The sequence below is a fragment of the Mus musculus genome, chromosome 4, assembly GCF_000001635.26.
Source record: "Mus musculus strain C57BL/6J chromosome 4, GRCm38.p6 C57BL/6J".
NCBI lineage: Eukaryota > Metazoa > Chordata > Mammalia > Rodentia > Muridae > Mus > Mus musculus.
The window spans coordinates 88682619-88696840 of NC_000070.6; the positions used below are offsets into that span (position 1 = coordinate 88682619).

Sequence of the window (14222 nt, forward strand, 5' to 3'; positions counted from 1 at the left end):
AATATTTGGTCAAAGTGGAACAAGGAATATGACAGGAGCAAGATTCTTTTTCTCTCTACTGCACAGCATGCTGTCTATATATCCAGTGCATACTGGAAAGAAAACATAAAAATATTTAAGGATTGTCTAAATACTGTACAGTGTATGTGTCTATCTTCTCTGATATTTGGAGACTGTTTATTTGTACAATATTTATAGTGTAGGTTTTAATGTTAAAAATATTTGGTAATGTTAGAGATAGCAAATTAACTAATCCAAAGTGTCTTCTAAAGCAAGTTTATTTGAATATAAAATAAGTTTAATAAAAATGATAAGTTGTTTTATGAAAAAATATGAGATTGAAATATTTAACATAAATACCTTAAATTATATTAATAGCATTAAATAAATAAATAAATAAATAAATAAGAACAAATGGGTGCAGATACAGGCATGGATGTACATACTGAAAATAATTGCTCAATATTATGAAAAAATAGGCAGGTTGATTGTATTCATACTGAAGGTAACGAGAGTTTTAAAGGAGAGCTTATAAAATGAGATGCAGTTTCTAGTCCAGGGGAGGTCTCTCCACACTTTGTCTCACACTCACTCCTTCTCTTCACTCAGTCTTGGCAGCAAGTTGACTGAGGAAGACAGGGCTCTCCAGACTTCTGCTCTGACCACCTCCCAGGCACAGGGGCTGTGTTTCTTCTCTCTCAGGTACACAGTGATCCTGTGGAAATATTTCCTCACAGCCAGCAGGGCGTCTTCCTGGGTCAGAGGAGGTTCCTGCACCCCCACCTGCTGCATCAGACAGGTTTGCAGGTCATTGAGCTGCTGGTGGAGGTCATTGCAGAATGAGTCTAGGAGGGTTGTATTCCAAGCAGCAGATGAAGCCTTTGATGTGAAGAGGTTCAAGGTCTGCTGAGTAAGATCTCGCAGCACAGGGATGGCTTGAGCCTTCTGGATCTGCTGGTTATCCACCTTCTCCAGGGGGAATCCAAAGTCCTGCCTGTCCTTCAGGCAGGAGAGAAAGGGGAGCCTCCTCATCTGTGCCAGGACCTTCAAGGCCCTCTTGTTCCTGAGGTTATAAGTGTGAGGCAGATCGCATCCTAGAGAACAGGTTGACCAGTAGCTCATCACTATCAGCATCACGAGGAAAGCACAGAGTCTAGCCATTGTGGGTCTTGCAGAGGTTGATGGCTCTCTGGACTGTGTGTTTGAGTCTTCTCCTCTAGGTTCTCTGAGAAGCCTGCTGTGTGCATCTATCTTAAATAGGGACAAACACAAGTTTCTCCTTTCCAAATACCCTCCCCTTGCTTCCTAATTCTCTTTTCACTTTCTTTACTTCACTCTCTGCTTGTGTCTGGGCTTTTTCCCCCCTCACGCATGTGGGTTCCATCATTGCTTTCTCTTTCACTGCTGCCCTCAGAAAGCTACTCTACAGGGTTTCACTTTAAATTAGACTTAAATTGTCATTAACTACTACTCCACAGATATACAGTCTCTGTGAGAAATTTACACATCTATGCAAACATAAAATTTCCTCTATGATTGTATTTAAGTTACTGTAATTCATTCTACAATTATTTTTCATTTTATTTATACCATTTACATAAATATTTGTATCAAAAAGTAAAGTATGATGCAAAATGTTTCTAAGGTAGAAGTATTGTTGTGGCCTGGACATGGTGCTGCACAGTTTAATCTCAGAAGAGGCAGATGGGTGTCTGAGTTCAAGGCCAGCCTAGTCTACAGAGCAAGTTCCAGGACTATGAGGACCTCACAGAGAAAACCCTGTGTCTACAAAAATCATACTGATGTAATGATACACTTCAAATTTTTCAATTGTTTAGAGGCTAAAAATTAAGTTGTATTCTCTATATTACCTCCACTAACTCTAATATTAATTTTCATAAAAGGTTAGTTATACCATCATTGTATATTAGCTATTTATCCTATGATTGTCATGGCATCCTGAGGACTATGTGTGCAAATATCCTTATGTTCAAGCTTGATAAGCTATGCTTGATTTCTGGAACACAGTGATGCAGTAGACAACCAAGACCTGTAAGGTGGCCTCGGGCCACCACATCCGTAACTAGGCAAGCTTGTGCCTGCGTACACATGGGCTGTGTGCCACTCTGTCTCAGCATGTGTCTGCCTCTCGTTCTCTCTCTCTCTCTCTCTCTCTCTCTCTCTCTTTCTCTCTCTCTCATACACACACACACAAACATGCACAAATACACTCACACATTTATACACACTCACTCATCATGATATGCATACACATAGACCCACTCTTATATAAATATGCACAGAAATATACAAACACACTTACACAATACACACATACATCCATACACACACTCACAGACTCCCACATACAAACATTCCCACAATACTTATACATATATAAAACTCCTCATTCATTCATACACATATTCTCTCACATAAGACAATTTTCAACACACGAAAACACACTAGATAAACATTTAAACACACATACACTCACATGTACAGATTTCCCCATCCTTCAAACAAACACTCACACAGACACACACACGTGCAAAATTTGCACACATTCTCACAAACTCTCACAAATCTTTTCATACACACAGTCACATTCCACCATAACACAACACAAGCAGTAACTCATATACACACTCATATGCATACATACATGTGTATATCCTTATACAAACTCACATGTACACATACTCAAATACATACAAACACACATACAGTCACACATGCAGTTAAACATAAACACACTGATGTCACAGGGTTTTCCCTGTCCAACAACATTAGTGCAGAGGAGGTCTGTAATTGGACGAGGAAAAGGGAGGTGGAGCTAAAAATTGCAGAGACACGGGGAGCCTCTCAGAGGAGGAAGGAGAACAAAGATGGCTGCCGACATAAACCCACGTGGCGTTTTCAGGCCACAAGATTAGATAATTGGGATAAAGCTTTTATCTCTATCAATTGGCTCTGAGATTATTGCGTTGGCATCTTGTAAATTGTGGTATCATTGATACATGAATCTCATTGGCTAATTAAGCTTTAAGAGTTTTGATTCTACTGTGTTACTGGGTCTTGTGGTTTACAGCCATGAGGTTCCATTTAGTTACTGGAATGTGGACCACTGACTAAGTGGGCTGAGGAGGAGCTAACAGCGCCAGGGACAAGTGCCTGATCATGGGAGTGTGGTCTGGCATGGCCATAGAGTTGGCAGGCTGGCAGGAGTGTGGGAGCATAGTCCAGGCACATAGATAGTTGGAGGGTTCATTTTTTCATATTTCCCACAACACACTGAGCGATAAACAAACACATGGACACACATACACATATACTCACACAGAAAAACACATGCAGCCACAGATACACACACACACACACACATGCACACAGAGGGACATTCACACACATACACAAAAGTAGTAAGATATTTAAAATCTCAAAGCTTAAATTTTCATTTATTTTGTCTCGTAACATTAGACCACTGACACCATGGCTTTCTGAATCCGTTGCATAGTTGGAAGACTATGTGTCTCAAAATTTTACTCATCTCATGGTCTCCAAGAGGCAGACAGGGAAAGTTTGTCCTTAGGATGAATACCCCTAACTGTCCTCCAGCAAAACCTCACTACCTAATAATAGTCTACTCATCTAAAATAATCAATGGGATTTCATTGATAAAGTTTGTTCCTGGAAGATACAATCAAGGCTCCAGTGCCCTGTGAACAGTGCTTCCCTGAGTAACAACCTCCAACATGTTGAACCTCAGTAACATTTTGCATCCAAGCCAAAACATACAGGTAAGTATGTGAACTTTGTATTTCAAATGCATGAAATCTCACACTCCATGCCATGAGTACTATTAAAGCCACACAAATCAACATGCAATGTTCATAATTATGCTCAGGATACTGTAGCATCAGTCAGAACCATACACACTGTTCTTATCAAATCACAGTAGAAGCAGCTCTAGCTTCTCTGCACCGCCTCACAGCAGACAGGAGTCTGCACACTCATTTCTTTGTGCTGCAGATTTCAAAGTCTTTGCACTCATGTTGAAAGTTAGGAATGAATTGAGTTTATTTAGTGGCAGCGATAAGTGTTCTATGTATGGTTTTTATATATTTAAAAAGCCCTTCTCTGTAGGAGAATATTAGAGTTACTATTTCCCTTGTGGAAACAAAATTGTATCTAACTGGAATATTTGCTTTTGTGCTGTTGATAACTTTAGTTTTTTCTACTTTCAGGGCACACCCAGTGTCAGACACTTGGTAACTATGTTTCTTCATCTTTTTATGTCTGCTAACTCTGGAAATGATTTTCTTGGCTTTGCAGACCTTTCTCAGTGCCCTTCCATCTCCATAGCCTTCTAATGCCGGTGCTTTTCCTCTTTGTTCCCACAGGTGACTCATTACAGACAAAGTGGTTTCTCTGACATCTTTCTCTCTCTAAGAATCAAACTCCTGTTGGTCACATGGCCGTGCTTCACTGGTCTTTCAAAGTCAGGATCAATGAAGACACTCCCTTTCTGCCCACAATGTTTGTAGTAGGGTCTGCAGTGTCCTTCAACCTCTAATTATTACCCTGACAGTGATCACTGGTTCTCCTTTGGTGTGGATGTGTGTAGGGAGATGACAGGGGCCTACCTGGACTTTTGGGGTTTGAGCTGAAGTGAAACACAGAGTTAAGCAAAGTCTATAGAACAAATGATCCTCGGCCTTATAATCTTACTTTTTATGCTTTATTAAGCTTTGGATTCTTTTTCTATAACTCTCTGGGCTTTATTGAATGTGGTATCTTTATTTTATAAATCTCTGTAATTTGTGAAATTCTGTATCTGGGATTTTTAACTCCCTATGCTTTATTAAACTCTGGGAACTCACCTCTTTATTATTGTTCTGTGTTTAAATAAGCACTGAAAACTCTGTATTAAATGTTACTGCTCTGTGTTTCAATCAGAGCTAAAACTTAACCGTTTATGCTTAAATAAGCCCTAGAGAAACTTACCTCTATCTCTGCTATTATTCGTGTTTAAATAAGTGCAGATATCTGATGGCTAACACATGCTGTTTAGCAGCAGGGAATTAAGTAAAAGGATTTATTGCTAGAGCTACTTTCTTGGCAAGTAAGACAGGAGCCTCTCACAGAGAGGCTTGGAACTAGTTAACTCCTTTTGAACTAGAGATAAAAAGAAAAGGAAAGAAGTCACTCAGATAAAACACACACACACACACACACACACACACACTGAGTGAAAAAGAAATTGACTGCACCACCTTTTTTACTGCTTTCAGCTTCTTATAGCTTTTTGACAAAAACTTCTCTATGTAAGAAAGAATTACCTCCTAGTTAAAATGTTACAAAAGCAGGGGAGTTACAGAAAGGTTTCAATAACAAGTTCAAGGCAGTGTTGCATACTGTAAACTCATTATAAGTTCAAAGCAGTAGTTTTTGCATGGCCTTGCCTTATCATAGTGTACACCTGTGGCTTCATCCTTGAACCTGAATGTTTTTTCTTTGAACACAAATGTGCCCCAAGCCTATTTCTCTTTTTAGTGAAATTATGAAAGCTCATTGTATTTCTTACTATGCAGCCATTACTTACTATTATGAGGAGTAGGCATATTCTATTCTTGATTCTAACATTATTATATCTTTCTAGCAAAAAATAAAACCTCCAAAACAAAACAAAAAACAAAAACAAACAAACAAACTAAAACCATCTCTTAAAATGTTCTTCCTAAAATTATTTGAATCAAATCAGGAATTCTATAAAATCATTAATTTATCTACACAATATTAGTTCATAAAAGTTCATCTTTATGTTGATCAGCAGGAAATTTACTAAATAGGATGCTTTGATGCCCAGGAATTGTTAGACTGTGTAATAGTGATAGGACAGGCATATAAATAGCAAGAAGCAATACTGGGATGAAATCTTTCAGGGCCTTGCCTCTCAGAGCTCACTCATCATAAAACATGCAAAAACCAGTGGGCTGTGGGAAGCCACATATGCCATTACAAGGTGGCCCTGGCTACCGCTGGCCACCATGCATAAATTTGGGAAAACAACCAATGTGTACATATGCAGTAAAGTTTTTTGCCAAGTCACTGCCTGGCCGGGGCATGATAATGAGGATCTGTGAGGTACTGAGAGAATAACCAATCGGATGTGAGACGTGCAAATGAGGTATGATAATGAGGTTCTGTGAGGTCTGAGAGCATAACCAATCGGATGTGAGACATGCAAATGAGGTAGTAAATGCATAACCAATCTGGGTGTGAGACACGCCTCTCCTAGGCCTATATAAGCAGCACCAGTTCTGGGCTCAGGGTCTTTTCGCCTCTGCAATCAAGCTCTCCCAATAAATGTGTGCAGAAGGATCCTGTTGTGGTGTCATTCTTGCTGGCAAGTCGGGCGCTCACAGTGGGCCATCTCCAGGAAACTCATCCACTAGCATTCACTTATCCTCCAAAGATCCTGACAGAGTCTGATCCCAGAATGGTGCTTCTTCTGGAACTCTGTGTGACTTATTCAGTAGATATCAAATTTACTAGCACTCTGCTATACAGAGAATCTCATCCTCAGCCCTCCATCTTGTACCTATCTCCACGAGAGTGCAGTTACGAGCATGGCTTCAGAACTCAGCCTAGAAGACTCGTCCCCATGGGTTAGGTTTTGTAAATAATACGAGACTACTGCTTTTAGCTGTAGAGTTCATGTGAAGGAGTTGTGTGTCCAATTGAACACACAGTACATGAGAATAGAATAATAGGTACCAAAGTGAGGGAAGTCAGAGGCTAGTAAATCTGGGGATGAGTTGTTCAAAAAAGACAAAGCCACAATTTGGCAGAAGAAAGATATTCTGCCTTCCTTCTGCACACTGTGCTGGTTGCATATATAGAAGATTACTGTGTACTGGAGAAATGTAAAGGCTTAGATTTTACCATCAATGAATGTGAAGCATGAGATGTGTCTATCTTATCTACTCATGTACACACTAAGCATTGACATACGCACCCACAATACTTTGCACCCTAGCCTGGTATCTAATTTGTATATTGCAGAGTATTAGTTTAAAACATTGGTAATACTGGGGAGCCATCCTGTGTACAGTCACCAAACCCACTCACTATTGTGGAGGCCAAGAAGTGCATGCTGAAAGGAGTCCGATATAGCTGTCTTCTGAGAGCATCTGCCAGAGTCTGACAAAGACAGAGGCAACCAACCATTGAACTGAGCACGGGGTCCCCAGTGGAGGAGTTAGAGAAAGGACTGAAGTTGCTGAAAGGGTTTGCAACCTCAGAGGAAAAACAACAATATCAACCAACCAAAACCCCCTCAGAGCTCAGGTTGGACTAAAACACCAACCTAGGAGTACACACGGAGGGACCCATGGCTCCAGCCGCATATATAATAGAGGATGGCCTTGTCAGTCATCAATGGTTGGAGAGGCCCTTGGTCCTGTGAAACCTTGATACCCCAGTGTAAGGAATGCCAGGACAGGGAGGCAGGAGTGGATGGGTGGCTGACTGGGTGGATGACTGAGGGAAGACCCTCAAAGAAGCAGGGAGAGAGGATGGGATAGGGGATTTCTGGGGGGAGACCGGGAAAGGGGATAACATTTGAAATGTAAATAAAGAAAATATCCAATAAAAAACATTGATAATGTCTGAAAAGATGTAAAGAATGAAAAAGCCAAAGCAGATTTTTTTAAGAATAATTTATGGAACATAGAAAATTAACTGGATAATTATGTATTTGTTACACTGAAGAAAATATAAATCTGCTTAAAATTAAAGTAGAAAATAAGTTACATAAAAATAAATATTAATAAATAAATAATGTATATAAATCTGAATGGATGGAGAACAAATGTCTTTACAGATTTACAGAGCATTGCTCATTACTGCAGAAGCATCTAGGCAACTTGTTTCAATTCATGTCAAAATGACTGGTATCTTTGAGATGGTAGAATCTGGGCAGAGAGGTGCAGTGTCCTAGTCCAGGAGATTCTCTCCACTGGGTCTCAGACTCACTCCTTCTCCTCACTCAGACTTGCCAGCAACTTGGCTGAGGAAGACAGGGCTCTCCAGACTTCTGCTCTGACCACTTCCCAGGCACAGGGGCTGTGTTTCTTCTCTCTCAGGTACACAGTGATGCTGTGGAAGTATTTCCTCACAGCCAGCAGGGAGTCTTCCTGGGTCAGGGGAGATTCCTGCACCCCCACCTCCTGCATCAGACAGGTTTTCAGGTCATTGAGTTGCTGGTGGAGGTCATTGCAGAATGAGTCTAGTAGGGTTGCATTCCAAGCAGCAGATGAAGCCTTTGATGTGAAGAGGGTCAGCATCTGCTGGGTCAGCTCAGTCAGGACAGGGATGGCTTGAGCCTCCTGGATCTGCTGGGCATCCACCTTCTCCTGGGGGAATCCGAAGTCCTTCCTGTCCTTCAGGCAGGAGAGAGGGGAGAGTCTCCTCATTTGTACCAGGAGTGTCAAGGCTCTCTTGTTCCTGAGGTTATGAGTCTGAGGCAGGTCACATCCTAGAGGGCAGGTTGACCAGTAGCTCATCACTGCCAGGACCATTAGGAAAGTGCTGAGCCTAGCCATGGTGAATATTGCCAATGCTGCTGGTCTTCTGGGCTGTTTGGTTCTTATCCTTCCCCTCTAGGTTCTCTGAAGACCATCTTGGGTGAATGTGTCTTAAATAGGAGAAAAACACGAGTTTCTATTTTCTGAATGTCTTCCCCTCTCTTTCCAACTCTGTTTTCGCTTTCTTTAACTCATTTTCATTTTGTGTCTGGGCATTTTTTTATCAATCATTTTAGTTTTCATTATTGTGTCAACTTTCTCTGCTCTTTTCAACAAAGATATTTAGAACTTCTCCACTGAATGAATTTTCATTAACTTTCACTATATGTGTGTGTATGTGTGTATCATGTATATAAAATTTACTCATCTAATATAAAGAATGAAAATAATTTCACCCAAAATATGTTCTTAAAAGCTGTTGAATGGCTCAGTCATCAGTATTCTTACAGCACACACATGAGTACCTGGTTTCCCAGCACTCCTGTGAATTCAGGTACAGAATTACATATAACTAATCATGAAACTTGGGAAGAGAAGCAGACGGGTACCTAGAAATCAATGTCATCCCATCTAAGTAGGAGTTGGAGTTTCTTCGAAGTGACCAAAGGCAGTTGGATGCCTTTGAAATCACAGAGTAGGCAGAAGAAAGATATCAACGTTTTCTCTGTTTTTCCCCCCTTTTTATAGGGAAGGGTTCATTTGTGTGTTTTCTCTGTGACCTCATAGCACAGGGCTCAGATACTGACTTTGAAATCAAATCTTAATTTTTCCACTAAACCTCAAATATACCAAATATAAATAGCAAGTCTCATTTCTAATAAAATTAATCAGTGTGGTAGAAAGTCAAAGTGCATATGAAAATATACACCCACTATCCAAGTTGGCTTCATATCTAAGTATTACGCTTTTAGGAACAATTATTTAACCTGTCCCCTCTGTCTTCCTTGCTTCTTTGAAATTCGAAATGATGCTCTCACGGCTTGATGAGTTTCCTTTACTGTGTAGACTGGGCAGAGCTGTCATGGCACAGAGGCTCTTCAGAACACAGAAGTAGATGTTTTGTTGTTACTGTTATTCCCATTGGTGACTTGTTACAGTTGACGGCGCTTTGCTGATCGTTCTCTCTCTCAGGAACCAGGTCCTGCAAGCCATGAGGTTGTGTCTCATCGTTCCCTCAAAAACAGGATGAAAACAGACATCTCCCTTTCTGTCCACCCTGTGTGCACTGATGTCTACAGTGTCTCCAGCCTATAATAATCACCCCCACCCTGTCTATCTCCATCCCTATCTTCCTACCCTCCTCTTTGTTTCTCTGTGTCTCTGTCTCTGTCTCTCTTTCTCCCCCTCTGTGTGTGTGTGTGTGTGTGTGTGTGTGTGTGTGTGTGTGTAGTCTGATCCTAATATAATGCCATTTTCCAAGTACCATGTGACTTGTTGATGGGTTTTGAGTCTACTCACACTTTCTGCTTCAGAGTAGCATGGTATCTTTAGGTCTCCCTCTTGAAACTCACTGCCGGAAAATGCCCTTACCACATCCTGATGATGTCAGAACTCATACTGGATATGGTGTGTACTTGGTTTTCAAAAGCATAAATTCTAGAGGTCTGCTGTTCTTATGTTTACTGTGTTCACATGGAGGGATTTTTATCTCAGTAGAGACCCACAATCCCAGGAATCAGAGTGTAAAAAATACTTAGACAATGACAGCAAACCTGTATAAAAATACAGCTTTCTCTGTATTTTTGAAGACATTTTCCAGTCTTTCTTAATTTCATTCATAGGAATAAATACTAATTGCTCTGCCAAATGCTTTTTTTAATAACCCATACTTAATCATCAAATATTTGTTCTGTTTGAAATATCCGTACAGATGTAATGACACGCTGATGGTTGTACCTTTGGTTGTTGCTCAAGAGGAAATACAAACTAAAGGTGTTTATCTGCTTTGTTTGGAGTAAGGGAGGAGAGGTCTTGCATTCCCATCTCCATTCACCTCCAACTGCAGGGTAGAGACATTCAGACTATTTTTCCAGAGAGGAAGAACTTTATGTCCTTCAGTTGTACACAATTTTTCACTTAATTGTACTATACTTTTGAAGTGTTAAAATTAAATTGTGGAATTCTGCCTCACTGTCTTTTCATTATATTTATTTCATGATGATGTCAGAGAGTAAAATGAAACAAGTAGATAGTATGCATCCTAATGTTCATGACAGTTTATTTTTTTTCTTTCCTTTCCTTTCCTTTTCTTTTCTTTTCTTTTCTTTTCTTTTCTTTTCTACTTTCCTAGAGAGCAAAACACATATTTGGTTTTAGCGTGGGAACAAAATGTGATGTAGGTTGTCATGAAAGCAAAGAGAGGAAGTGGCTTTTGCTGTTTGCTGTTCAGATAGGGAAGCAATACCACTCATGTCAGTAATGTTCAATGTAGCCCTTGGGTAAGTCCCATTTTATGAATTTTTTCTTTGAAATGATAATATGAAAGTGCTTACTTAAGATATAGTGAAGTTTCAGTAAATGTGTTACAACATTACACTTAAAAACAAAATCATCAATTCTCGAATAACATAAAGGCACAAAGGGCAGTGGTGGGAGTTATTACAGTACCTGGCTGAATGCAGTATGGAGTTGTAGACCTCAGAATAGCAGAACACTAATATGAAAGCATTACGAGGACCAGTGCAATGAATCTGAAGTTGGTAGGTAAAACAGACACAGAGAAAACTCTTCACTATAGCGAGAGGCAAGGGCGTTATGAAAAGGATCCGGACAACCCAGGAAACAGCAAGAAGTTAGAAATGGGAAATCAGCACAACAAATAACATAAAATGTCAGTGCTTTTGCATAGCAAAGGAACTAATGGAAAGTATAAAAATCCTAAGGAGACACTCTTCTCAGCAACAGGGCAACAGTCGTCCTTCCACCCTCATGTTCTCCATGCTCTAACGGCTGGAAGTTCCCAGACACTCAGTCTAGAGGCATGAGGGAGTAAAAGAGCCTAGAAAGGCAGAGTTGGCCCCCAGAAAATCCACACACTGTCTTCATCCCTGCCTTACTCTCTGGAATCTTTCAGAAGCACAGCCAGATCTAGATCAAACTATTGTTTCCACTAGTGTTCTGCCAGAGACTTTCTCTTCCCTTTCCTCTCTAGCATGAAAACCCCCATTCCCCACTCCAGACACACTACCCGATCTCAGAATTGGCCCCATCTGAATTACACACTATAGTTTAGTATTTTCATTGTAGTGTACCTCCACATGCACCACATTCTTTAAACACTTTGCATGCTTCAGATATGCCCTTAAAGTGACCATTTGTAGCTCTTCCTTTATCTATTTATTTGAATATCCACAAGGCTTTGGGTTCTTTTTGACCACATAGTTGTACCTGGTCCTTGTTGAAGCCTTACCTGGATGTCTGCATGGTTGCAAACTTGAGGGAAATTGTGGATACTATTTCACTGATTTCCTTTTTTGCTTTTCTTAACATCTTCTTGAATTTGCACAATTCAGACTTTGTTCAGGCAATCCCATTCCACATACCTTCAAGTTCAGATGCCTTTATTCTGTTGTTTTACCTGGTCTGTCATCAGGGCCTCCAGATGTGCATCTACATGGAGTTCTTTGAGTCCAGTCTGTTTTTTGTTTCCGTGTCATCTCGATTTCCTCACCATCATTTTTACTCATATCATGTGTTAGCTTCCTAATATCATTTTTTGGTGTGCTTGCATGTTCGTCTATATTTCATACTGTCAGCTTGGAACATTCCTTTAAAATTGTTTTTCAGGAATCTCATTGTGTGGTTTTCATCTGGAGACGTGTGCTTTATTTTCTACAAGGCAGCTTTCAAAGGAAGCCTGGCTTTATTTTTTAAACTTCGCACCAGACTTTACTCATTCCTTAGCCTCTCCATTGAGACTGCCAGCTCCCTTTAGTGTTCCCACAGCCTTGAGGATCACGGCGATTCGATGGAGTCTACCTCTCCCTGGAACTCTGATAGTTTCAGACAGCAGAATCTGCTTCCATGCTCATAAGGCAAATATCACAAACTGCCACAATCATAACTTGTGGTACAACAGCATAAATCTTACCGCCGTTCTGTTTTGGTTTACGAAACATGGGTGTTCATATTGTTGTTCCTCCTATGGGAAGAGGTAATTAGTGGGAATTGAAAGCCTGCCACCGAGTAGGAGCCGGGATCAGAACCAGGGTCCTTTGCAGCCGTAGTCAGCACTCTTACCCACTGAGCCGCAGCCCCTAACCAGTACCCTCAGAGCTCCCTGGGACTAAACCACCAAACAAAGAAAACACATAGTGGGACTCATGGCTCTAGCTGCATATGTAACAGAGAATGGCCTAGTTGGTCATCAATGGGAGGAGAGGCTCTTGGTCCTGTGAAGGTTCTATGACCCAGTATAAGGAAATGCCAGGGCTAGGAAGCTGGAGTGGGTGGGTTGGTGAGCAGGGGGAGGGGAGAGGGGATAGGAGCTTTTCAGAGGGGAAACCAGGAAAGGGAATAACATTTGAAATGTAAATAAAGAAAACATCTAATAAAAAAAAAGAAAAGAAACCCATGGGCGTTGATTTTGCTTTCAATAAGAAGTTATTAATTACAGGAACTAAACAAAATGCCAAGTAAAAACATGAAAGAGTTGATTGTAAAGTGTAATGAAATATGAAAATAAATTTGGTGTATGGACTGTATAAATCTAAGTACATGAAAATAAATAGATGATAGGTAGATGAATAAAGAAATATCAGGTCAATCATCTCAGAGACTGATGTCCCTGGATAGGAATCTATTTCTCATATATATGTTTAACATTATTAAAGTACTTTCTAAATTCAGTTAAAGCAAATATGACCAAAGTGTAAATAGGAGTCACTTGAAATAACAAAGGTGTCAGAGCACCCGAGAACAATGGTTTCCAGAGGACCCAGGTCCACCTTTGCTTCATCAATTTGTAACATTCTTCTTGCAGAGCAGGGTCTGGCTTCCTCCTGGACAATCTCCCAGGCTCAATCACTGTATTTCTTCTCTTTCATGTAGAGATGGATTCCCCTGAAGTATCTCAAGGGCATTTGTAGGGCAGACCTCCCCATCCCATCACCTCCACAGAACATGCTGCAGGTCCTCCAGTTGCTGAAGGAGCTCAGCATGGAGTTTATCAGGAGGGCTGTATTCCAGCATCAGAGGAGCTGTCTCTGAGCAAGAGTTGGAGGGTGAGCTACTGGAGCCTCAACTGGAGCAAAGACATAACCTGGACCCTGTGGAACAGGATACCATTCACCATGTTCCTCTGGAATTGGAAGTCCATCTGTCACTCCTGCAAGAGGAAGAAGAGACTCTTCTCATTTGGCCCAGGAGCACAAAAGTCTTCCTGCTAAGCATGGGAGAGCTCTGAAGTAGCTCAGACACCAGAGGTCCAACAGGGCACAGCTGCACATCTCCAGGACGGCCAGTAGAGGGAGCAGGAGGGCCATGAAGAAATGAGGTTGCCACTGCTCCTGCTGAGCTGGGCCTGGGTCAGTCTTGGACATAGGTTCTGTGAAAACAACCTGTGCATGCCTGCCTTCTATGCAGCAAACACAATTGTCATGTCTGAACACTTTCCTACGGTTTACTTCTGTA

At 40.9% G+C, this 14222-nt stretch overlaps 2 protein-coding genes across 2 annotated transcripts; both read right to left on the reverse strand.

Annotated features, from left to right (window-relative positions):
• Positions 1-588: 588 nt before the first annotated feature.
• On the reverse strand, positions 589-1161 carry Ifna2 (interferon alpha 2). Its single transcript, NM_010503.2, has one exon. The coding sequence runs from the start codon at positions 1159-1161 to the stop codon at positions 589-591; it is 573 nt and encodes a 190-aa protein (NP_034633.2).
• A 6819-nt stretch (positions 1162-7980) lies between these two features.
• On the reverse strand, positions 7981-8650 carry Ifnab (interferon alpha B). The gene has a single exon (NM_008336.2). The coding sequence runs from the start codon at positions 8607-8609 to the stop codon at positions 8037-8039; it is 573 nt and encodes a 190-aa protein (NP_032362.2). The 5' UTR covers positions 8610-8650; the 3' UTR covers positions 7981-8036.
• Between the last annotated feature and the right edge of the window lie 5572 nt (positions 8651-14222).

What these genes read in the sequence shown, in the direction of transcription:
- Ifna2 (NM_010503.2), bottom strand. Translation starts at nt 1,161, where the DNA reads ATGGCTAGACTCTGTGCTTTCCTCGTGATGCTGATAGTGATGAGCTAC.
- Ifnab (NM_008336.2), bottom strand. Translation starts at nt 8,609, where the DNA reads ATGGCTAGGCTCAGCACTTTCCTAATGGTCCTGGCAGTGATGAGCTAC.